The sequence below is a fragment of the Heptranchias perlo genome, chromosome 17 (genome assembly GCF_035084215.1).
Source record: "Heptranchias perlo isolate sHepPer1 chromosome 17, sHepPer1.hap1, whole genome shotgun sequence".
NCBI classification, from domain to species: Eukaryota; Metazoa; Chordata; class Chondrichthyes; order Hexanchiformes; family Hexanchidae; genus Heptranchias; species Heptranchias perlo.
The window spans coordinates 27,101,696-27,127,995 of record NC_090341.1 but is presented as its reverse complement, the minus strand read 5'-3'; the positions used below and the strand labels follow the sequence as shown (position 1 = coordinate 27,127,995).

The 26,300-nt window shown below is 41.7% G+C and overlaps 2 protein-coding genes across 25 annotated transcripts in view; one reads left to right on the top strand and one right to left on the bottom strand.

The window, feature by feature from the left end:
- Positions 1 to 26,300, bottom strand: part of slmapa (sarcolemma associated protein a) — a 188,226-nt gene that overhangs the window by 129,565 nt on the left and 32,361 nt on the right. For 13 of the 24 annotated variants that reach the window (XM_067998769.1, XM_067998777.1, XM_067998783.1 and 10 more), the window contains exon 2: positions 7,564 to 7,717. In XM_067998769.1, the coding sequence (XP_067854870.1) occupies positions 7,564 to 7,717 (154 nt within the window). The remainder of the gene's footprint in view (positions 1 to 7,563; positions 7,718 to 26,300) is intronic. The other 11 variants (XM_067998771.1, XM_067998787.1, XM_067998793.1 and 8 more) reach the window with 1 other exon arrangement.
- rps23 (ribosomal protein S23) overlaps positions 17,493 to 26,300 on the top strand; it is a 162,040-nt gene continuing 153,232 nt past the window's right edge. The window contains exon 1 of the mRNA XM_067998798.1: positions 17,493 to 17,498. Within this exon, the coding sequence (XP_067854899.1) occupies positions 17,495 to 17,498 (4 nt within the window). The 5' untranslated portion in view covers positions 17,493 to 17,494. The remainder of the gene's footprint in view (positions 17,499 to 26,300) is intronic.

Genomic DNA, 26,300 nt, shown 5'->3' with positions numbered 1-26,300 from the left:
GATGGCCAGAATTGGAGGGCCATAGGGCACTCCTTAGGACATAAGGCTGGAGGAGGCTGCAAACGTCAGCTGGGATGATTTGAGATGAGATCAAGCATCATAGAACAGTGTGAAAAAAGAAGCAAAGATTTTAAATTCAATGTTTTGGAGAATGGGAAGACAGTGTAGATCAGCAAGGAAAAGGCTGATGGGTAAGCATGACACTACAGGACAGGATACAGGCAGCTGAATATTGAAGGAAGGTGGATGGGAAGCAGGCAAGTAGGTCATTGAAGAAGTAGAGTGTAGAAGTGACAAAAGTATGGATAAGAGTTTTAGTGGCAGTGGGGATGAAGTATGAGTGCAGGCTGAAGTAAACTATCTAAGTGATGGATACATGCAGAGTATAAAACTCAATTTGCATTGAATCAGACACCAAGGTTTTACATGGCCTCATTTAGACCAAGTTAACAGCTGGGAAGGGTAATGGGATCAGCAGTAAGAGAGCAGAGTTAACGATTGTGGGCAGGGGGGTTGCGACAATGGCGAATTCAGTCTTATCAATGTTCAGTTGGAGGAAATTTTCACTTATCCACAAATTAATATCAGTCAGGCAGCCTGACAATACAGAAGTAACTGGCAGCAGAGGCAGCTACACAGATGGTCTCAATCTTATACTCACACATTGATCTGAAAATTATTTTATACCCATTCCCAATCTGCAGTGATGATGGTTGTACTCTCAACCTACTGTCTTCCTCTCATCCTTGTTCATCCTGCAGTTTACTATAGTCAATGCAGTGTCTCTTATGTAACATAAAATATTATGTCTCTTATGCCATTGAGGCTCATAACCTACAAGTGCAAGTTGCAATGACTGGGTTACATTGGCTATCCTAGCTTATTCAAAACTGGCAGACATCCCTGTGCATGTGTGGATCACATACATGCAGTGGTACTCCCAGATCTCTGAACATGCTGTATGACCAATGCTACCTGGCTACATCTGCATTAAAACCACTGAATAACTATCTACAACCCAAGGAGTCAAACTCACAAATGGGAAGATATAAATGACTGCTCAAAAATGTGCCGTGCTGTGCAACGCGCATCGAGTTATACTAATGCCTCGTGATCTGGCATTCGCTCTGCATTACTCCACTGCCAGACCAGCACTTTGAGCAAGGCTTTGTGGGGTTACCACAGTCAGAGTCTGTAAGAATTTAATCGGCTCTATAGTGAGATTTTTATGCTGCAATTACAACACGACAGGCGTAATTGCGTCATAGAAATTTTAGTACAATCCATGAACTGCTGACACAGTGATGCAAGGACAACTTTCTAAGCTGTCTTTCTTACAAGTGCGAATAGTATCATTTGTGCAGCATCCCAAAACGAGTGACAACCTATATATCCCTACACACAATAAAGTTTTACTCTGCTCCCAGGGCTGGAAAAATTACATGTTAGTGATTCTAAATGCTTTCACCCGGCCCTGATGGGGAGGTCAGACAGATGGAAGGGTGTTTCCCCTCCCTCAGAAAAATAAATTCCTGTCGCTTTTGCTTCTCTTCCCCAATCAATTGACAGGGTGTCTAGCCTTTACTCCTCACAGCAGTATACCAGAGATCATTAGTATCAGTATCATGGAGGAAATCAATCCCCCATTAACGAAGTCAGTTTACATGTGTACGATGACGCCCAGCTCTACCTCACCACCATCTCTCTCGACCCCTTCGCCGTCTCCAGTTTGTCACACTGCTCGTCCAACATCCAGCACTGGGTGAGCAAAAATTTCCTCCAACGGAATGTTGGGAAGACCAAAGCCATGGTCTTTGGTCCCCACCACAAACTCCGTTCCCTCTCCCTGGCCACTGTCTGAGGCTGAACCAGACCGTTCGTAACCTTGGTGTCCAATTTGACCCTGAGATGAGTTTCCAACCACATATCCGCTCCATCACAAAGACCGTGTACTTCCACCGCCATAACATCACCTGTCTCCACCCCTGCCTCAGCTCATCTGATGCTGAAACCCTCATCCATGCCTCTGTTACCTCTGGACTTGACTGTTCCAATGCTCTCCAGGCCAGCATGCCATCTTCCACCCTCCCTAAACTTGAGCTCATCCAAAACTCTACTGCCCATATCCTAACTTGCACTAAGACCTGTTCACCCATCACCCCTGTGCTCGCTGACCTACATTGGCTTCTGGTCCGGGAACGTCTCGATTTTAAAATTGTCGTCCCTCTTTGCAAATTCCTCCATGGCCTCGCCCCTCTCTATCTCTGTAACCTCTTCCAGCCCAACAATCCTCCAATTCTTGCCTCTTGCACATCCCCAATTTTAATTGCTCGATTACTGGCGACCGTGCCTTCAGCTGCCTAGGCCCTAAGCTCTGGAATTCACTCCCCAAATCTCTCCCTCTTCTTCCTCCTTTAAGACGCTCCTTAAAACCTACCTCTTTAACCAAGCTTTTGGTCGCCTGTCCTATTATCTCATGTGGCTCGCTGTCAAATTTTGTTTGATAACCCTCCTGTGAAGTGCCTTGGGACGTTTTACTATGTAAAAGGCACTATGTAAATGCATGTTGTTGTTGTTGGTGGTGCTCTCATGTACTTTGCCATCAGCCAAATAATTTTATACTTAAGCTGCAATAATGCAAAAAGAAATGGAGCAACATTAAAGGTTATAAAAAATGAAAAGTCTTAGTGGACACACACCTGGACAACATCCAGGCTTGGGCTGATAAAGTAGCAAGTAACATTCGCGCCAGACAAGTGCCAGGCAACGACCATCTCCAACAAGGGAGAATCCAACTACCTCCCCTTGACATTCAATGGTATTACCATCACTGAATCCCCCACCAGCAACATCCTGGGGGTCACTATTGACCAGAAACTCAACTGGACCAGCCACATAAATACTGTGGCTCCATGAGCAGGTCAGAGGCTGGGAATTCTGCGGCGAGAGATTCACCTCCTAACCCCCACCCCCCAACCCAAAAGCCTTTCCACCATCTACAAGGCACAAGTCAGGAATGTGATAGAATACTCTCCACTTGCCTGGATGAATGCAGTTCCAACAACACTCAAGAAGCTCAACACCATCCAGGACAAAGCAGCCCACTTGATTGGCACCCCATCACCATCACTCCCTCCACCACCGGTGCACTGTGGCTGCAGCATCTATCATCTACAAGAAGCACTGCAGTAACTCGCCAAGGCTTCTTCAACAGCACCTCCCAAACCCACAACCTCTACCACCTAGAAGGACAAGGGCAGAGGTGCATGGGAACACCACCACTTGCACGTTCCCCTCCTAGTCATACACCATCCTGACATGGAAATTTATCACCGTTCCCTCATGGTCTGTGGGTCAAAATCCTGGAACTCCCTGCCAAACAGCACTGTGGGAGTACCTTCACCACATGGACTGCAGCGGTTCAAGGTGGCGGCTCACCACCACCTTCTCAAGGGCAATTAGGGATGGGCAATAAATACTGGCCTTGCCAGCGACGCCCACATCCCATGAATGAATAAAAAAAAACTATAGAATTGGCACAGAACTCTGATTCTGGAATGAAGCCAAGCGAAAAGAGTCTACCTCCACTTTGAGGAAGGTTTCAGCAGAAGATGGACTGAGGTGGACGATGTTATGGAAGTGGTTAGTCTTTGTGATGGAGAGGAGATGGGTTCAGAAACTCAGCTCAGGGTTGAGCAGCACACAAGTTTGGAATCAGTGGTGAGGGTACGGAGCTTGCAGCAGGGTTGAAGCAGATAGCTTCGATCTTCCCAATATTTAGCTGGATGTAGCTGTAATGCTGGTGGTTTTAAACAGGAGGTAGACAATATCCAAGGAGAGGGAACCATTTACAATGTCAGCTAACATGGGGTCCAGGGAGGAAAGTTGGGTAGTCAGCAGTTTAGTAATAACGGGGTCAGGGAAGCAGGACGTGGATCTCGTGGACAAGATGAGCTTCGAAAGGCAGTGAGGGCAGGTGGAAGAACTAGACAGATGTGGGTCCAGGGATAGGTGAGCATGAGAAAAGGAGGGAAGCAGCAGAGACAGATGAACAGATGGTCTCAATCTTAGTGACAAAGAAATCCATGTGCACTTGCTGTTGGAGGCAAGGGTGGAGAGGGCTGGGGAGAGTGTATGGTGATGGAGAAAAGAAACCAGGGCTTATCTTTGCTCACCCGGATGATCCTGGAGTAGTGGGTCATTTTGGCAGAGAAGAAGGAGGCTCTTGATGTGGTCCAGCCAGATCTGGTGATGGATGGCTAAACCAGTTGTGGATCACATACGCTCAAGTCTGCACCCCTTAGATTTAAGGAATGAAGATGGGGGCTATACCAGGGGGATCGGCCAGGATGGGAGAGAGTTAAGGTTTTTCTGGGGACAAGAGCATCGAAGGTGGAGGAGAGAGAGTAGTTGAGCAAATTGATGGCTGCAGAAGTATTGCGGCAAATGGAAGGGCAAAGGTTAAGAAATTGGGAATTTGAAAGTGCAGTTATATGTGACTTGGGATGGGGGAGGGGGTAAAAAGTTTTCTCAGCAGTGAACGCAGAAGGAAGCGGGGTTGAAATGCAGTTTGGGGTTGTGGTGATCAGAGATGCAAGGAAGTGGTCGGAAATAGCCTCATTTGTGATCAAGGCCATAGGGGTAAAGATAGCATGTTCACACTTATATTGATGGAGAGGTTTAGGGAGGCTAGGAGGGCAGTGAATTCAGAGTCATATTCAGAAGGCGGCAAGGGTTTTCATATGTAGATTTAAATCACCGAGGATAAGGAGTCACTCTGCGCAGAGGCCAAGGGAGGAAAGGAGGGAGGATCTCAGTGAGAAACTGGAATTGGGGCTTGGGAGAGGCTTTTAAAAGGAAAAGCAGGAGGGGTGGAACAAGGTGAAGAGCTCAAAGGGAGAAAAAATACCAAGTCGGGGGAGAGACCAAAGTGTGATTTGGTGATACCACCATTGCGATGGCTTGGTCGGAGCAGGTGGTGGAAAGTATCGCCAGGTGGGGCGTTTTTTTTGTAAGGGGCAAGCCGTCGCTACCTGTGAGCCAAGTTTCAGTTATAGCTTGGATGTCAATTCAATCCTCCATAGTAAGGGCCTTGTTCATGAGTAAGCAGACATTCTGGAGGTGATGATTGTTATTCTGCTGGCAGAGTCCAGAAGGATAGTGGTGGGTGGGATGAGTGGGAGGGAAGTAGACTGGTGAGGTTAGCCCCCAGCGGGTGTGCCAGGCGGGAAGGTCCGGTGGGGCATTTGAGACGACTGCTCATAAGGCTGCGACAGTGTCTTGACAGGTGGTTCGAAGAATGCCAAGAGAAGCACAGAGGTTCGATGTAGGCACAGTCAAGGGGAATTCAAGCCTGGGATTGTGGTAGGAGACTCGGAAGACAGAGCAGTAGTAACGGTTGGAGCTAGGGATGAGGGAGAGGGTCAAAGTATGGGGGAGAAATGAAAGGTGGCATAATAGGAAGGGGAGGAGACAGGAGAGAAGAGCACAAGAGGGGCCAAGAGAAAAAAAAAGTAACGTGCTAAGGTCCAGAGCAACAGCTAGAATGTGCACGTGAATGGACACAGACAGAATTCGAGTTACGTAGGCATGGCAGAGTTTAGTAAGGATGTGTCCTGATCAAAAACAGGTAGCATTTGGTGTCAATATTAACAGATATCAATATTTTTTCCAACTGCTAAATAAATTTGATACAAATGGAAATAATTGATAGCCAAGGATAACTATTACAAGGCAGGTGATACAATTCCAGACAGTATTCTAATTTCTGCATTCAGCTTGTGCATAAACCACAAGAACGAAGCTTTGGTACTTCAGGACGTAATCTGCTTTCATCTATGTAATATACTTCCAAGTCTTTCTTTCTGTTCTACAATTGTACAAGTGACTTGGAGAGATGGGGCAGGGGAGGTGAGATAAGCAGGGGCTCTTTGATGTCCAAGATGACATGCCTAATGACAGAAGCTAAGAATTAAGTTAATCTGTTGTAGACTCTGTAATTTGATCTGCATCAGGCAGATCTGCAGTATTCCAGGACATGATTGGTTCCATTAGTGCTCACTAATGGAACTAGAGAAGATGCCTTGTTGCAGGCAGTAGAAATTCCTCCCAATAAGCTTCAGATAACCCTGCAAGCCAATGGCCTAACTGTAAGGTGGGTTCTAGTTAGATAAGCAGCAGGACGCTTTCCAGTTATCTGATTAAACTCCAGTCGTACTTTTGTGCACACTTGAAGGTCCCCCAGCCTTGGCTTGCTAAATGCACCTAAGCTCTTTGGACTTGAATAAGTGTGATGTGACCCTATGGTGAGACTGCACTCTGTATTGGGCAAGAAGAAATTCCACATATGTAGATTTCTCAGAAGCTTGGTTCAGAGGTGCTTCAACATGGTTTTGGGTTTTTACGTGAGATACCCAGCTGAGCAGAAAAAAAAAGTACATCTACACGTACTACATTCGCCAGTGATATCACAGTAGCCTCTTACAGTCCAAAATAAGTGTTATCATGTTACATTGTTTATCTTTGATACTGTTTTCCATAATCTTTGAATGCAATTCTCCAAGTACAAGTGGATAGGCTATTCTCCAAAAGAGATTTTAAAAAGCACTCGAAAAAGAGTCCCTTGAAAAGTTTGGGCACTACACAATAGCACTACAAACATAGGCGAAGGCTGGGATTTTCCACTTGTGCACTTGTCAGCCTGCTATTTTCCTTCCATTCATCACCAGTGACCTACATTGATTCTAAGTCACCCCACACCTCCAATTTCAAATTCTCACCCTTATGTTTAAATCTCTTCATGACCTCGTCCCTCCTTCTCCGTAACCTCCTCCAGCCCTACAAGACTTTAATCCTGGGTCTCCTAGGATTTAGCAACTCACTAATAAGTTGTATAGCCCCACTGCATTGCTGCATCAGGTTTTAAGGGTTTCTACTCTCCTCTACAAGTTGCCATACGAACAGGTTAAATACGATAGCATCAATATACTGCAGTAGCCTGACACAGTATGAACCATGTGGTTAGGATTAAGGAAACTGATGGAGTTTCAAACATTTGTGATTCAACAGACATATTGGCATTACGTACTCAAGTGACAAGACGGAGCATTTAAACATTCTTGAGCAATAAATGTACATTTTTTAAAATGTCAACAAGTAACTGGCCTGATATCTCAAAGCAGATTTGCATCTACATAATTGAGTTAAATTCCCAAGATTTGTCGTTCAAACACGATCATGCTCAACGAAAGAAGTTTCCTCAGTTATCAGACAGGCCAATTGACAAAACACTTGTAAGTAGCACTGCACTTTAAAAAAAAAGTCAAGTTTATGAGAACAATAAAGGATACAGATTACACAGTATGCAGAGTACACCAGGCACAAAGTGATCCACAAGAAATAAGTCAGGGATAATATTACATTTCAAACAACAAAAACAAACACAGATCTTATGTATCGAATGGTGGCAAGGAGGTGGAAACACCAGTAGCAAGACCAGTCCTCTAGTAAGTCTTTCAGCTAATTTTTTTGAGGTGGGGGAAAAACAAAAAAATGGATTCGTACCCTTACCTTTCCTGGTGTTCTCGGTCACATCTACGCCAAACTGAATGATGTCCCCTGACAGGAGCTCACATGGTGGGCTTTCCTCTGATCCTCGACTTAAACGCTGACTGTTAATAAACGTACCATTACTACTCTTAGTGTCCTGTAGATAGAACTGGAGAAAATGAAAAAAAATCAGTATAATTTGTCAGGGAATTATTTGTGCTGCAAAATGCTATTCACAAACACTGTTATCTTTCTTCATCTAAAACAATTAAATAGAGCTCACTCTCTCCCAAAAAGGCAGTATAACCATATTCAAATGAGGGAGATGTCAGCATTATGAAGGCTCCATCATATTATCTGTGCAAACTTGAGCTACTATCATACATATATGTTAGAAGAAAGTACTGCGCTGCATAATTTCTTTGAGTGAGTAATCAAACCTCTAATTCCAAAAATTGCCAGGCTACAATTCAAGGTTCAAGTTAATTTCTTAAACCATTATATCATTGTTAGCCATGGATTGATATTCACTTGAAGTATAATAAGCCTGAAAGTACTGGCTCAAAACTCATCAAATTTGAACACAGTCTCCCATCTAAAAATGTTAAACAAATCTTGAATCTCAAACAATGACATTAAAGTGGCTGCTTTTCCAGGGTCCGACAGAAGCAACAATGCTGCTGGCAGCAAACAAATGCGGCTCTCAACAGTACCAGTGGCCATTTTTCTGAACCATGTAAATTAGAAGTGTATTTTATTTGCTTGCTGACTGTATGAAACTTATTCCATTATTCGGAGGGGGGAGGTGGGGGGGGGGGGGGGGGGGGGGAAGTCCGACAGTCAGAAATGAAAGTCAGCATTTATAACAACAGCACAAGCATGGGACTACACTTTACACTTATAGGAACAATTGTTGCCGCGATTGCTGTTGAATCCAGCCTATAAATGTAAATGGAGTACTGCCCATAACCCTGAGAGTTCCAGTATACTACAGAACCGCTTCTACTCGAAAAGGAGCACTGGGAAAGTCCATGTTTGTTTGCATGGATATTGACTTCGAGGACAGTGCATACATTATTACAGACTGGTATCAGACAAAAGCACTTATTGCAATTCACAATTTACCAGGGAGGCCTGCAGCTTATACTCAAACTGGCAATTTCAAAGTCAAGCAGCAGGGTGGTCAGTCACTTGAATTTATGCCTTTGTTGTATCTACATGATTGTACTCAAGCATTAAACCACCTATTTAGGTTGGTCTTGTTGAAGGCAAAGCATCTAAACCGGAGAAAAATTCAGGTGCTCTCTAACTTTCCAGCCAAACCACCACAGATGCAAGTTTGGCACAATGGGTCAATGGGTAATGCAGTGCCTGAAGTACTGAGCCTAAACGACAGCTTAGGTTGGAAGGTATCTGATCATTTGGAATGTTTCCTGATCTATATTAAGTAGGGGTGGGAGGCAGGTCCAGACAACTGTGTTGGGACTTACAACTGCATCTCTGTTCAATTTGGAAGGAGGGTGCCGCTATCACCAGCCTGTTTCTGGGCTGGGTGTTGGGTCATAATCTTTGCTCATTGAGGGACTGTAACCATTTTGTTGATCATCAATTGGAAGTGTGTAGTGTGAGTTTTGCTTTTTAGGCGGGGGGAGGGGGTTCTGTTACATGTGAAACTCAGACTGTCTATTTGGAAGAAAGTACACCCCTGGCTGCTTAATTTGTTGGGGATGCGGTTTCTGCAGGGCTCCCACTTTACTGTATTTGGGGAAGACTGTTGGATTTTGGCTTGGTGAGGAGGATTTCTCACCAATTGATGTTGTGCCACTTGATCTAAGCCACAACTTTTTTGGTCTTCTTTCTGTGTGACTTCATTCTTAAGGATCATAACTTCTTTCATTTCCGATTTCCTGCTTGCATCGTCATAGTTTTGTGTTCAGCAGATCAACTAGGTTGTCAATTTGCGCTATGAATCCCCATTTCTTGAAATATGTAGCCTAGAATTCTTTCTGATGTGCCTAATATCTGAAAGGTTACTTTTACTCATTGGAGTTGTTTTGGCTTCCTGGTATCGCACTTTTAAAAAAAAAATTAAAAGGCTTCCAGTTGGGATTACTCATTGCTTAGTAGGTGGTCTGTCACATAACTTTTGTGTTGTTGCATTATCAGCTAGTCACGCAAAATTGTTTGGGTGCCATGTATAGGTGCACTACATTTGAATTTTGATACCACTCACCATTTTAATATATTGGATTACAATCTGATTTCTCGTAACAGATGTAATTCAATTGTCATTTGGAAGTCATACATTTTGTCCTTACTTTTATATTTGTATTATATAAATTACAAGGTCCCATTGGCAGGAAGGTGTATTACAGCATGGTAAGTTTCCATAGGCAATTTATTTTATAAATATGGACACAGGAATTCATACGGGATAAAATTGACAAAGTGCAAACTAATATAAGAGTTTTAATATATCACTAGTCAATTTCCCACGACATTGCCTGCAGTAAGTCAGAGAATAATCTCTCTGAAGCTTTTAATGAAGGGTCGAAAACACTAAAGACAATTCCATAGATAAATTTAATCATGTTATTGTGAAGTATATAACAATTTTGAACTTGTTTTTTAGTTCGGTTAAACCCTTACTTTCGACATTAGAACTGTCAGTTGCTGAGAAAATAGCATAAAACTTTTCAAGAAGCATTTAAACCGAATTGTGGGAACTCAGTAGCCAGGTGGCATAGAACAATGAGTTAACTTCGGTGTTTTCCATTATAATTGTGGGCATTGGGATTTATAATGGAAAAGTTGACACAACAAGTCTGACAAAAAAAGGTAGTCAAGAGGCACAGATGCAAGCCTTCTAATATATATTATAGATTATATAGATGGGTGGCTTCAATACCTTTTTACCATTGCTAAAAACAGAGCAGAGTGCACTGTGCTGGCCCACCAATTAATGTCAGAATAAAGTGACTAACTTTCATTTTTAAAAAATGCATTTGACCGACCTGGATTTTCTAACACAAGCTACATATATATAAAAAAATATAAACAAACAAACGAGTCTTGTCTCATAATTTTTCAGTTTCTTCCCTGCTCCCAAATCAGTCTTTCTGCTTTACAACAACTATAAAAGGTAAATGGACAGGTGAAATCGTAACTTCTTGACAATCTCTAGTTCTCATTAATTATTTGTTGAGGCAATATCCCTGCAGTAGATTCAGCACTAAAGTGGCCTTACATCAAAATGGTTCACTGCCAAAAACAAAATGAAACTTCATTTCAAGAATTTAAGGGCAGGCTCACATACTTGTACTAATAATACTGAATGGAAATAACCAAGAAGTTAATGCAAGCAGAAATCAACACTCATGAATGTTTTTGAAGATCGATAATCCATCTGATAACTAGTGAGCATGTCAAAATTTCACTTCATAGAAAAGAAAATGTAACAACAGAACCATGCAACAAACTGAACTCAAAAACCACCTCCACCTGGTGGGTAGAAAACCAAAGAAACAGAAACAAGAAATAAAATTACTTGCATTCTTTTTATACAAGTGCTTTAGTGCCAAAATAGCACAAGATTATAACACGACTAGCGGATATTCTGTGGCATCGCTTACTAGTAAGCTGAAGGATATCGTGTTTTAGAAACGACAGGAGTATGTAATGCAAAATGTATTGTTCTGCTGCTAAGGGACAAGCATGTCTACCTGATCAATACCTTAAAGGCCATGGGTGTTATTGCTGTGCCGTCCCACGGGCACACAAATTGCTCGAGTACATCCTTAATCCCAAGATTAATTAGGAAAGTATTTCTGATGCTGGGGAAGTTTCCTTTTTTATAAAGAATGTATATGTTTATTTTAAAATATCCAACACAAAGTATACTTGTGTCAGAAAGATCAATCCTCTTAAAAATTGCATCTACCAATGGAATTGCTCTCAGATAGCCTGGCATCTCGAGTACAGTTTTTGATGTTCACTAGTCTCACTGCAGCCTAAATGATATAAATCGATATAATGGAGCAAATTTACTGAAACAACACATCTGGCGAGGTAAAAACATTACCTACTCATCTTGAAAGAGAAATCTGCAATATTGCTTAACCACTTCTTTATAAAATTTGCTCCAGATGTAGTAACTTTGTTCTTGCTCTTTTTTATTTTCAGTTATTTACTGGATAATTAAAGCCTAAGATTTAGACAGGAAAACAGGCCTTGTAGGGAAACTTTTTGTAGGCATGTTTAACATAAAACAAATTTTATGGGTAAGGCTAGTGATATTTTTTTTTCCAGAATTGCATAGTTTCTGTGTTTGTTGTAAATTTTATTTGTAGCTGCGTACACTCACCTCCTATTTCTCCTCATCTACATGCTGCCCCTTGGCGACATCATCTGAAAACACGACGTCAGGTTCCACATATATGCTGATGACACCCAGCTTTACCTCACCACCACCTCTCTCAACCCCTCCACTGTCTCAGGTTTGTCACAATGCTTGTCCGACATTCAGTACCGAATGAGCAAAAATGTCCTCCAATTAAATATTGGGAAGACCAATGCCATGATCTTTGATCCCCGTCACAAACTCTCTTGCCCAGCCAATGACTCCATCCCTCTCCCTGACCACTGTTTGAGACTGAGCCAGACTGTTCGCAACCTTGGCTTCCCATTTGACCCTGAAGAGCTTCTAACCACATATCCACTCCATCACCAAGACTGCCTACTTCCACCTCTGTAACATCGCACATCTCCACGCCTGCCTCAGCTCATCTGCTGCTGAAACTCTCATCCATGCCTGTTACCTCTAGATTTGACTACTCCAATGCTCTCCCGGCCGGCCTCCCATCTTCCACTCTCCATAAACTTGAGCTCATCCAAAACACTGCAACCGTATCCTAACTTGCACCAAGTTCCGTTCACCCATCACCCGTGTTCGCTAACCAACGTTGACACCCAGCCCGGCAATGCCTCGATTTTAAAAGTGTCATCCTTGTTTTCAAATCCCTCCATGGCCTTGCCCCTCCCTATTTCTAGCCTCCTCCAGCCCGACAACCCTCCAAGATCTCTGCGCTCCTCCTAATTCTGGACTCTTGTGCATCCCCAATTTTAATCACTCCACCATTGGCGGTCGTGCCTTCAGCTGCCTAGGCTCTAAGCTCTGGAATTCCCTCCCTAAACTTCTTCACCTGTCCTCCTTCAAGATGCTCCTTAAAACCGACCTCTTTGACCAAGCTTTTGGTCACCTGTCTTAACATCTCCTTATGTGGCTCGGTGTCAAATTTTGTTTACTAATGCTCATGAAGCACCTTGGGGTGTTATGCTAAAGATGCTAAATTAATGCAAGTTGTTGTTGAATGAAAAAAATTACAGCTGAAAACAGAGCAAAGAAATTTAGTCATTTTGCGTTACTTGCTGGTTATTGAATGGTAGCTTTCCAAAAAATATGTGGATTTAATCCCGGTTTTCTACTGGTTACTCATTCTCATCGGTACTTTTTGATTTGTTCACTTTTAGTATATTTGATAAACAGATTCGTTGATTATTTTCTTCTTGCATCTCAATAGCTCATTTTCGTGGATCACTTTTGAGATGTAGTAACAGAGGTTAATCTTTCAAATGTGACAACTTTAAAAGGATCCACATGATAGACATGCACTGGACGCATTATAGAATCACAGAATAATACAGCACAGTAGGAGGCTATTCAGCCCATCGTGCTTGTGCCGACTCTTTGAAAGAGCTATCCAATTAGTCCCACTCCCCTGCTCTTTCCCCATAGCCCTGCAATTTTTTCCCCTTCAAGTATTTATCCAACTCACTTTAGAAAGTTATTATTGCATCTGCTTCCACTACCCTTTTCAGGCAGTGCATTCCAGATCATAACAACTCACTGCATAAAAAAAAATGTCCTCATGTCACCTCTGGGTCTTTTGCCAATTACCTTAAATCTGTGTCCTCTGGTTACTGACCCTTCTGCCAATGGAAACATTATTTACTCTGTCAAAACTCTTCATGATTTTGAATGCCTCTATTAAATCTCCCCTTAATCTCTCTGCTCTAATGAGAGCAACCCCAGCTTCTCCAGTCTCTCCACGTAACTGAAGTCCCTCATCCCTGGCACCATTCGAGTAAATGTCTTCTGCACCGTCTCTAAGACCATGACATCCTTCCTAAAGTGTGGTGCCCAGAATTGGACACAATAGTCCAACTGGGGCCTAACCAGTGTTTTATAAAGGTTTAGCATTACTTTCTTGCTTTTGTACTTTGTGCCTCTATTTATAAAGCCATGGTTCCCATATGCCTTTTAAACCGCCTTCTCAACTTGTCCTGCCACCTTCAAAGACTTATGTACATGCACCCACAGGTCTCTCTATTCCTGCACCCCTTTTAAAATTGTACCATTTAGTTTATATTGCCTCTCCTCATTCTTCCTACCAAAATGAATCACTTCATCTGCCATGTGTCAGCCCTTTTCACCAGTCGGTCTGTGTTCTCCTGATGTTGGTTACTATCCTCCTCACTGTTTACCACATTTCTGAGTTTTTTGACATCTGCAAACTTGTATACCCAAGTCCAGGTCATTAATATGTATCAAAACAACCAACACCGACTCCTGGGGGACATCACTGCACACTTCCCTCCAGTCTGAAAAACAACTGTTCACCATTACTCCCTGTTTTCTGTCCCTTAACCAATTTCGCATCCACGCAGCCACTGCCCCTTTAATCCCATGAGCTTGAATTTTGCTAACAAGTCTACTATGTGGTGCTTTATCAATGCCTTTTGAAAGTCCATATGCACATCAACTTCACTAACCAACCGTTACTTCATCAAAAAACTCAAACAAGTTTATCAAACACAATTTACCTTTAACAAATCTGTGCTGGCTTTCATTTATTAACCCATATTTTTCCTAGCAACAATTAATTTTGTATACTGCATAATACATTTTTTTCAACAAAATTATAGTTAGATTAGTGGGGTTTACCCTGGTACCAAGCAAGGATTTTTAATGTAAAACTTCTTGGTTTGGTTAACGAATAGCAAGATTCATTCAATAACATTTGTAAAAAGCTATATTAAGTAGAAAAAAGAAGGTCAGATGTATCCTTTCCTACAAAGTAGCTCTCGCTGATACCACCAGCTTTCCTTGGCTTTCAGCACTTACAATCAAGTTATTCCTTTCAGGTCAAATACTTCAAAAGTTTGAGCACAGTGGCCTTGTTGCATAATATATCTTATTTTAGAGGACGAGTTAAAATCATGGCTACGAAAAACACTTGGTTTATGAAGAGAAGTTATATAAGGAGCCTTGTACAGCTCCTTACAAGAGCTCCACTATCAGTGCGAGGAAGATCAGATTTTTGGTGAGAAAAATTATTCCATATATTGATTCAAGAGAATCTCCAAAAAATGATATTAACCATGTGAATGTAGAAAAAGTGACCACCTCATACCAAAAATATTAACTGGGTACCCACTGGTAGTTGTCAAGTAAGATAATCTGCTTTATCAAGTCTGGCCTGTATCCATAGAAACTTAAAAAATGTTCCTTCAACAATAAAAGCAAGTATAAAATGGAACTTACTCAGAATATAAAGTATTTGCATTGATCTTGCCTACATTTTCTTTTGAAACTGCAGTTGTTAACAGTTCTTCTGTGTTTTTTTGTACACAATATATCATACACACCGAGGAAGCCAAAAACACAGCACTAGCTTCTGGGAGTCAGAAGGAACACATTGGAGAAAGCTCAGTGCAGAAGGAGGCACAACCCTGTCAGGCTGTATGTTCTGGCTGGGAAATATTAAGAAATAAAAGGTAGCAGCGATTTGCTTCGAGGCTTCAATGTCACTAACTGGTGGCAAGATTATGTGCAAAATGAGTGGGCTCTCTTTTTTGCCTTTTCTACCAATGGAGAGGCACCTAGCGTTTATTTAGGGCCTCTCCAATTGCCCAATGACGATCGAAAATGCACAAACCTACCAAGCAATGGCACAGCACATTCACACAACATCCTACAATGTGATCAGCACCAGATACGACAGATTCTAAAAACATTTTTTTAAATGACTTAACACTAATATGAGGAGTGGAGGGAAAGAAGAGAACACAAGAGGAAAATGCATTTTTGGATGAAGTTTCCACGCCATTGTACTGCTAATCTTGTGAACAGGGAGCCCAAAATCAGAAAATATTGGTGTGTAAAAACTGTACTTCAAATGTAATTTCTTTAATATATCAGACGTTGCACTTTGGGGAAATAGTGCAATTTTAGTAGGCGCAGATGAAAAGTAGGAGTACTAAGAGGCAGGTGTTGTATAAAGTGCGGGAGAAGCAGCTGAGAGAAGCACAAAGTACGGGAGAGAAGAGCACACAAAGCGCGGGAGAAGCAGTGTAAAAAAAACGCAAGGAAAAATCTGGCAAAAAAAAATTCTGAAGCTGAAAAGGTGACGTCAGAGCAGAGGGAGGAGCGGCGGAACCAGAGGAATTACAGCTAAGTGTTTAATTTATTATATAATTAGGCTAAGTGTTTAATTAATCAATCAGATCCAAGGGCATAAAATTAAAATTAACTAAACAGTGCCATGTGCTAGTGAGTATAGGAATAGGAGAATAGACCGGATGAATGCGTGGCTGCAGGGATGGTATAGGAGGGAGGGATTTAGATTTAGATTCCTGGGACATTGGGACGGGTTCTGGGGAAGGTGGGACCTGTACAAGCAGGACGGGTTACACCCGAGCAGGACCGGGACCAATGTCCTCATGGGGGTGTTTGCTCGTGCTTTGGGGAAGGTTTAAACTAGAGTGGCAGGGGGATGGGAACCTGAGCGGGGAGTCAGAAGGGAGTAAAGTTGAGAGCAGCAAGAGAGGGGAAGACCAAGGGGAAATTTACAATACAAATAGTACAAACAGTTGTTCAAGAACAAGTAAAAGGGAAAAGCATAGAGCAGCAGAAAGAAAGTTTACTTTAGGCACTACAGATAAAGTGAAAACGAGAAGGCGTAAGGCGATTAACCCAGCATCAAAGCTGAAGGTCAGGCTAGGGTGTGTGGCCCAACTAAGAGGTCCATATACAAATGCACGGAGTACAAGGAATAAATTAAATGAACTACAGGTTCAAATTCAAATTGGAGGGTATGACATGATAGCTATTACTGAGACATGGCTGCAGGATGGTCAGGATTGCGAACTAAATATACCGGGTTATAATGTCAACAGGAGAGATAGGGAAAATGGAAGAGGGGGAGGAGTAGCCTTAATGATTAGAGATGAAATCACTTCAATGATAAAGGAGGATATAACGAGAGGTAAGCAGCCAACAGAGACCTTATGGGTTGAATTGAGAAATAGGAAAGGATCTAAGACTATAGTGGGAGTTGTGAATAGGACACCTGGCAGCAGCTCTGAAGTGCTAGATTGTATAAATGCAGAGATTAGACAAGCATGTAAGAAAGGCATAGTGGTCTTAATGGGGGACTTTAACCTTCACATAGATTGGGAAAAGCAGACTAGCAACTGTCAGAAAGGTAGTGAATTTCTTAAGTGTGTTCGGGATAGTTTTCTACAGCAGTATGTCCGAGAGGCAACAAGGGGGCAAGCCATACTAGATTTAGTAATGAATAATGAACCAGATTTAGTTAACAGCTTAACTGTGGGCGAACATCTATCCAATAGCAATCATAACATGATGAGTTCAATGTAGTGTTTGAAAGGGAAAAAAGTGAATCAGCTGCTAAGATTCTAGACTTGGGTAAGGCCGACTTCAATGGGATGAGACAGAGACTGTCCACAGTAAACTGGGCAAATGTGTTAATGGGTAAAACGACTGATGATCAGTGGGAAATGTTTAAAGAAACATTTAACGTGATACAGAATCGGTTTATACCCCTCAGGGGCAAGAACTCTACTTGCCAAAAAAAAAGCAGCCATGGACAACTGAAGAGGTAAGGGACAGTATAAGATATAAGGAAAGGGCATACAAAAAGGCAAAAAATGGCACAGATCCTGGCGAATGGGAAAGTACAAAGTTCAACAAAGGGTCACAAAACAGATAGTAAGAGCTACAAAAAGAGAGTATGAAGAGAAACTTGCAAGGGATATTAAAACCAATACGAAGAACTTTTATAGTTATATTAGGAAAAAGAGGGTGGTCAGGAGCAGTGTTGGCCCCTTAAAAACTGAAAGTGGGGATACTGTCATTGACATGGGGAAATGGCAGACATGTTGAATAATTACTTTGCATCAGTATATCCAGTCGAAAAAGAGGATAGCATGCCGGAAATCCCAAGAAAACTAATATTGAATCAGGGACAGGGTCTCAATATAATTAACATAAGTAAAACAACAGTAATGAAGAAAATAATAGCACTAAAGAGTGACAAATCCCCAGGACCAGATGGTTTCCATCCCAGGGTTTTAAAGGAAGTAGGTGAGCACATTGCAGATACCCTAACTATAATCTTTCAAAGTTCTCTAGATTCAGGAACTGTCCCTCTAGATTGGAAAATTGCACATGTCACTCCGCTTTTTAAGAAAGGAGAGGGAGGGATACCGGGGAATTATAGACCAGTTAGCCTAACATCTGTTGTGGGGAAAATGCTGGAGTCTATAATTAAGGATAGGGTGACTGAACACCTTGAGAATTTTCAGTTAATCAGAGAGAGCCAGCATGGATTTGTGAAAGGTAGGTCATCCCTGACAAACCTGATTGAATTTTTTGAAGAGGTGACTAAAGTAGTGGACAGGGGATTATCAATGGATGTTATTTATATGGACTTCCAGAAGGCATTTGATAAAGTCCCACATATGAGACTGTTAGCTAAGATAGAAGCCCATGGAATCGAAGGAAAAGTACGGACTTGGTTAGGAAGTTGGCTGAATGAAAGGCGACAGAGAGTAGGGATAATGGGTAGGTACTCACATTGGCAGGATGTGACTAGTGGAGTCCCGCAGGGATCTGTCTTGGGGCCTCAACTATTCACAATATTTATTAACGACTTAGATGAAGGCATAGAAAGTCTCATATCTAAGTTTGCCGATGACACAAAGATTGGTGGCATTGTAAGCAGTGGAGATGAAAATATAAAATTACAAAGGGATATTGATAGATTAGGTGAATGGGTAAAACTGTGGCAAATGGAATTCAATGTAGGCAAATGTGAGGTCATCCACTTTGGATCAAAAAAGGATAGAACAGGGTACTTTCTAAATGGTAAAAAGTTAAAAACAGTGAATGTCCAAAGGGAATTAGGGGTTCAGGTACATAGATCATTGAAGTGTCATGAACAGGTGCAGAAAATAATCAAGAAGGCTAATGGAATGCTGGCCTTTATATCTAGAGGACGAGAGTACAAGGGGGCAGAAGTTATGCTGCAGCTATGCAAAACCCTGGTTAGACCGTACCTGGAGTACTGTGAGCAGTTCTGGGCACCGCACCTTTGGAAGGACATACTGGCCTTGGAGGGAGTGCAGCGTAGGTTTACTAGAATGATACCCGGACTTCAAGGGTTAAGTTACGAGGAGAGATTACACAAACTGGGGTTGTATTCTCCAGAGTTTCGAAGGTTAAGGGGTGATCTGATCGAAGTTTATAAGATATTAAGGGGAACAGATAGGGTGGATAGAGAGAAACTATTTCCGCTGGTTGGGGATTCTAGGACTAGGGGGCACAGTCTAAAAATTAGAGCCCGACCTTTCAGGAGTGAGATTAGAAAACATTTCTACACACAAAGGGTGGTAGAAGTTTGAAACTCTCTTCCGCAAATGGCAATTGATGCTAGGTCAATTGCTAAATTTAAATCTGAGATAGATAGCTTTTTGGCAACCAAAGGTATTGAGGGATATGGGCCAACGGCAGGTATATGGAGTTAGATCACAGATCAGCCATGATCTTATCAAATGGCGGAGCAGGCATGAGTGGCTGAATGGTCTACTCCTGTTCCTATGTTCCTAACGTTAAAAGCTTCCAAATTTAATTAAATTACATAAATAATAAACAGGAGTTAAGGAAATAATAAAATAAATAAAAAACAAGGCTAATTAGTTACGAATTAATCTGAAATCAAGCTGAACCCATCTACTAAATATAATCTCGATCTCAAATAATTGTATCATATCTATAACTAAATTAATACTAATAAATAAAGAATTAAATAAAAATGAGAAATGGCAGTGCAGGCTTTGTGTCAGGACTGTGATATGTGGGAGTTTGTGGACAGTGAGACTGTCCTAGATTGCCACATTTGCTGGAAATATCTCTGCCTTGAGATGCTCCAGCTCAGAGTCCTTGAGCTGGAGTGTGAGTTCGAGACACTCCGACACATAAGGGAGGGGAAGGAATTTTTGGATTTTTTTTAAACCAGAGTAGTCACACCTCAGATGAAAACACAGGTCCGGAAAGGGGAGAGAGTATGACTGTTAGTTCGCAAGGTAAGGGGAACTAAGGGGCGTTAGAGAAGGAGGTCTCGCAGATACTGGTCCTATTCAACAAGTACAATGTACTTGCTACCTGTGAGGATAAGGATGCAGGCTGTGGGGTGGACAGCCAGAATGCTAACAATGGCACCGTGGAGCAGGAGACAGTCCGGGGGGAGCTGCAGGGGACAGCAGAATAGAAAAGTTGTAGTTGTGGAGGATTCGATAATTGGGGGGATAGATCGCGTTTTCTGCAGCCACGACCGAGAGTCCAGGAGGGTGTGTGGCCTACCTGGAACACAGGTATAGGATATCTCAGAGCAACTGGAAAGGAACTTGGAAAGGGCAGGGGGGGGGGGGGGGGGGCGGTGGAGATCCAGTTGTCGTGGTCCATATTGGGATGACAGGGAAGAAAAGGGAGGAGGGTCCTAAGGGAATATTGGAAGTTAGGAACTAAATTTAAAAATAGGACTTTATGGGTGGTAATCTCGGGATTACTACCCGAGCCATGTGCTAATTGGCATAGGGATAGGCAGATCAGGAAGGTGAAGCGTAGCTGAAAGACTGGTGTGGGAAAGAGGGGTTCCATTTCATGGGACACTGGTACCAGTACAGGGATAGGAAAGAGCTGTACCGCTGGGACGGGCTCCAGAATGGGACCAGTGTCCTAGCAGAAAGGATAAATAGTGCTGTCGATAGGGCTTTAAACTAGTAAGACAGGGGAGGGATCTGATGAAAATATCATAAGTCTGAAGATAAAAGTGGGAGATGATAGTAAAGGTCAGACCAAGGTAAGGAACAAGGGTAACAGTCAGGGAACAAATACAGTTATGGAACATGAGTATAAAATTACTTAAACATAAAGTTAGTTTAAAAACAAATTAAATTGCCTGTTCAGAAATGTGCACAGCATCTGCAACAAAATGGGGCAACTGGAGGCAATAATTCATAGCGAGAAGCCAGATGTAGTAGGGATAACAAAGGTGGCTACATGAAGAACAGGACTGGCAGTTAAATATTGCAGGATATAATGAATTTCGAAAGGACAGTGAAGGAAGAAGGGGGGGATGGAGTCGATGTACTAATTAGAGACAACATAATGGCAATAGTGAAGAGAGACATAAGTAATATTAAGATAGAAACAGAAATCAATACAGATTGAGACAATGGATAAGAAGGGATCGATCACGTTAATAGGCATATTCCACAGACCACCTAATAGTGGAAAGGAAGTGGAGGAAGAAATACGTAGACAAATCTATGAAATGAGTAAAAAAACATTGAATAATAATCATGGGAGATTTCAACTGCCCCCAAATAAATTGGCACGGAGTGGGGAAAGGGAGAAGGGGAATGGGGTTTTTAAATAGTGTGTACATGACTCCTTACTTATCCAGTATGTGAGAAGCCCAAGAAAGGAATCACTGCTTAATCTAGTGATGGGAAATGAACTGGAGCAGATAAGAGGAGTAAGCGTTGGGGAATATCTAGGCATTAGCGATCATAACATAATACGGCTTAAAATAATGACCGAGAAAGGTTACAAGACAGACAAAAACCAAAGTAATAGTGGAAAAAAGCTAATTTAGAGGAGGAGATGAGAATGGAGCTAGGGAAAGTAAACTGGAAAAACGTTTTGACAGACAAAGAGATAGAACAGCAACGGGAAACATTTAAAACAGTGATCAATAGAGTTCAGGAAAAATATATTTTTCTTTGAAAAAAAGGAACAAAGTAGCCAATAATGAAACACCGTGGATGAAGAAAGAGATAAGGGTAAAATTGAAACATATGAAAAAGGCATAGTCTAAGCATATAGACAATAAAGGAGAGGATGACAAAAGGGAATACAAAGATGTTTGGAAAGATGTCAAAAAAACAATTAGGAAAGCAAAGAGGAACTACGACATTAAATTATCAAGGAATATAAAAAGAAATGACGACAGAAGACAGAGGGTGGTTGTAGAGGGTTGTTTTTCAAACTGGAGGCCTGTGTCCAGCGGTGTGCCTCAGGGATCAGTGCTGGGTCCGCTGTTATTTGTTATTTATATTAAATGATTTGGATGAGAATTCAGGAGGCATGGTTAGTAAGTTTGCAGATGACACCAAGATTGGTGGCACTGTGGACAGTGAAGAAGGTTATCTAGGATTGCAACGGGATCTTGATAAATTGGGCCAGTGGGCCGATGAATGGCAGATGGAGTTTAATTTAGATAAATGTGAGGTGATGCATTTTGGTAGATCGAATCGGGCCAGGACCTACTCCGTTAATGGTAGGGCGTTGGGGAGAGTTATAGAACAAAGAGATCTAGGAGTACAGGTTCATAGCTCCTTGAAAGTGGAGTCACAGGTGGATAGGGTGGTGAAGAAGGCATTCGGCATGCTTGGTTTCATTGGTCAGAACATTGAATACAGGAGTTGGGATGTCTTGTTGAAGTTGTACAAGACATTAATAAGGCCACACTTGGAATACTGTGTACAGTTCTGGTCACCCTATTATAGAAAGGATATTATTAAACTAGAAAGAGTGCAGAAAAGATTTACTAGGATGCTACCGGGACTTGATGGTTTGACTTATAGGGAGAGGTTGGATAGGCTGAGACTTTTTTCCCTGGAGAGTAGGAGGTTAAGGGGTGATCTTATAGAAGTCTATAAAATAATGAGGGGCATAGATAAGGTCGATAGTCAAAATCTTTTCCCAAAGGTAGGGGAGTCTATAACGAGGGGACATAGATTTAAGGTGAGAGGGGAGAGATACAAAAGGGTCCAGAGGGGCAATTTTTTCACTCAAAGGGTGGTGAGTGTCTGGAACGAGCTGCCAGAGGCAGTAGTAGAGGCGGGTACAATTTTGTCTTTTAAAAAGCATTTGGACAGTTACATGGGTAAGATGGGTATGGAGGGATATGGGCCAAGTGCAGGCAATTGGGACTAGCTTAGTGGTATAAACTGGGCGACATGGACATGTTGGGCCGAACGGCCTGTTTCCATGTTGTAACTTCTATGATTCTATGAAAGAGTGAAGTATTCTACAGACACATGAATAACAAAAGAAAAATCAGAATAGGGGCAGGGCCACTAAGGGATGCACAAGATAAGCAAGATAATGACAGTGAAATGGCAGCAGTATTTACGAGGGAGACTAACAAGGTGGTGTGACATTGGAAGAGGAGATCAAAAAGGTATAAAGATATTTAAGATAGCAAAGCTAGAGGTAATTAATAAATTAATCAAAATTAGAGGGGATAAAACCCCTGGTCCGGGTGGATTGCATCTGTGCATATTAGAAGAAGTTAGGGAATAGATAGCAAAGGCACTATTACATATATATAAAAATTCATTAGAAAGGGAAATGGTGCCAGAGGCCTGGCGGACAGCTAACGTGATTCCTATATTTTAAAAGGGTGATAGAACGAGTCCAGGGAACTATGGACCAATTAGCTTAATGTCAGTGGTAGGAAAGATAATGGAATCTTTACTCAAAGATGCAATAGAAAAATATCTAGAAAACGAAAATAATAGATTAGTCAACACGGATTTCAGAAGGGAAAGTCATGCTTGACCAACCTTATTGAATTCTTTGAAGAAGTAACAGAAAGTAGACAAGGGCAATGCAGAAGATGTAATATATTTGGATTTTCAAAAGGCCTTCGATAAGTTACTGCATTCTAGACACAGTAAGGGTTAAGGGTAGCTACTCAGATTGGCACAAGGTGGGAAGTGGTGTCCCACAGGGATCAGCGCTGGGACTACTGTACACAATTTAAATTAATGATTTGGACTCGGAAATTGGAAGTACAATTTCAAAAATTTGCGGATAACACCAAGTTGGGGAGTGTAGTTAATACAAAGGAAGAAAGCATTAAAATCATAGAATCATAGAAAGGTTACAACATGGAAGGAGGCCATTTGGCCCATCGAGCTCCATGCAAGAGCAATCCAGCTGGTCCCACTGCCCTATCCCTGTAGCCCTGCAATTTTTTTTACTTTGAAGTATTTATCCAGTTCCCTCTTGAAAGCCATAGTTGAATCTGCCTCCACCACCCCCTCAGGCAGTGCATTCCAGATCTGAACCACTCATTGTGTAAAAAAGTTTTTCCTCATATCACCTTTGGATCTTTTGCCAAATCACCTTAAATCGATGCCCTCTGGTTCTTGACCATTCTGCCAATGGGAACAGTTTCTCTCCATCTACTCTGTCTGGACCCTTCATGATTTTGAATACCTTTATCAAATCTCCTCGCAACCTTCTCTGTTCTAAGGAGAACAACCCCAGCTTCTCCAGTCGATCCACGTAACTGAAGTCCCTCATCCCTGGAATCATTCTAGTAAATCTCTTCTGCACCCTCTCTAAGGTCTTCACATCTTTCCTAAAGTGCACTGCCCAGAACTGGAGACAATACTCCAGTTGTGGCCGAACCAGTGTTTCATACAAATGCAAGAAGACATTAATAAACTTGCAGAATGGGCATGTAATTGGTAAATGAATTTCAATATAGATAAGTGTGAGATGGTACATTTTGGTAGTAAGAATAAGGAGGCCAAATATTGCTTAGATAATAAGAGTCTAAATGGGATAGAGGAGCAAAGGGATCTCAAGGGACAAATGCACAAATCACAAAGTAGTGACAGAGGCTAATAAGGCCATGAAAAAGGCAAACCAAGCACTGGGATTCATTTCTAGAGGGATAGAATTGAAAATCAGAGAAGTTATGTTAAACTTGTATAGAACCTTGGTTAGCCCACAGTTGCAGTAGTGTGCACAGATCTGGTCTCCAATGCCTCGATATCCTTTTTATAATTTGGAGAAAGTGCAACAAAGATTCACAGGGATGATTACATAGAATTACATAGAATGTACAACACAAACAGGCCATTCGGCCCAACTGAAACCAGAACTGAGAGGATATACTTATCGGGAAATGCTGAACTTGCTGGGGCTCTTTTCTCTAGAAAAGAGAAGGCTGAGGGGTGACCTGATAGAGGTCTTTAAGATAATGAAAGGGTTTGATAGCATAGACGTAGAGAAAATGTTTCCACCTGTGGGGGAGTCCAAAACTAGAGGTCAATACAAAATAGTCACTAATAAATCTAACAGGGAATTCAGGAGAAACTTCCTACCCAAAGAGCAGAAAGAATGTGGAACACACTACCACAAGGAATAATTGAGGCAAACAGCATAGATGCATTTAAGGGGAAGCAAGATTAGCACACGAAGGAAAAAGGAATAGAAGGGTATGCTGATAGGGTTAGATGAAGTAGGGAGGGAGGCTCCTTTGGAGCATAAATGCTGGCATAGACCAGTTGAGCAGAACGGCCTGTTTCTGTGCTCTATATGAAAATAATGAAGAATCGCCTCATTACTACTCCAGCATGAATCCAACGACTTTTGCCAATCAAGTATAACTCATCTTAAAAGCTCTTCCGACTAACATTTTCCAACAAACAGACAAAACATTTTTCCTGGATTTAGTATCCATTCCTTCGTACGCAGAATTATCATGCAGGTCCTGACAGAGTTCAAAATGAGTCGCCCCCTCTCGATAAAGAAAGGAATTTGTCATCAACAATATTGAATTTAACTCTCCTTATTTTGCCACTTAAAATTACAGAGCATTAAGTGTACCATGTGATAAACAAGAAGTTTCTCCCTTAAATTAGAGAATTTCTATTATCAGCAATTAACAGAGGATTGCTTCTTCAGATAGGGTTATATGCATTACCATAAAATACTATTTTGAGTTGAAAGAACCTAAGGTGACATGAGGAAAACCTTTTTACACAGCGAGTGGTTAGGATCTGGAATGCACTGCCCGTGATGGTGGTGGAGGCAGATTCAATTATGGCCTTCAAAAGGGAACTGGATAAGTACTTGAAAGGAAAAAAAAAAAATCGCAGGACTACGGGAAAAGGGTGTGGGAGTGGGACTAGCTGGATTGCTCTTGCTTAGAGCCAGCACGGACTCAATGGACTGAATGGCTGTAACCTTTCTATGATTCTTTTCAGGAACTCATTCAACAGGGATTTCCAGTTTGCAAACATGAACAACATGCTCAACTGTTCAATAATCCCAAATTTAAATATACTGGCCTATTACTGGGTTACAGTACACTTTAAAACATTATTTTTCTTCCAAAAATAGCCAGCCAAAATTCTACCACCATTATGCACATATTAACATGCCTCTTTTATCAATGAAATTAATGTATTCACTGCTGCAAGTTAGATTTAACGAACTACTTAATAGTTCAGACTTACAGTCAAGGAAAACAGAAGAGTGGACCTACTCTCGTGCAGTCTTCAAATAAATTCTTTTTCGTTTT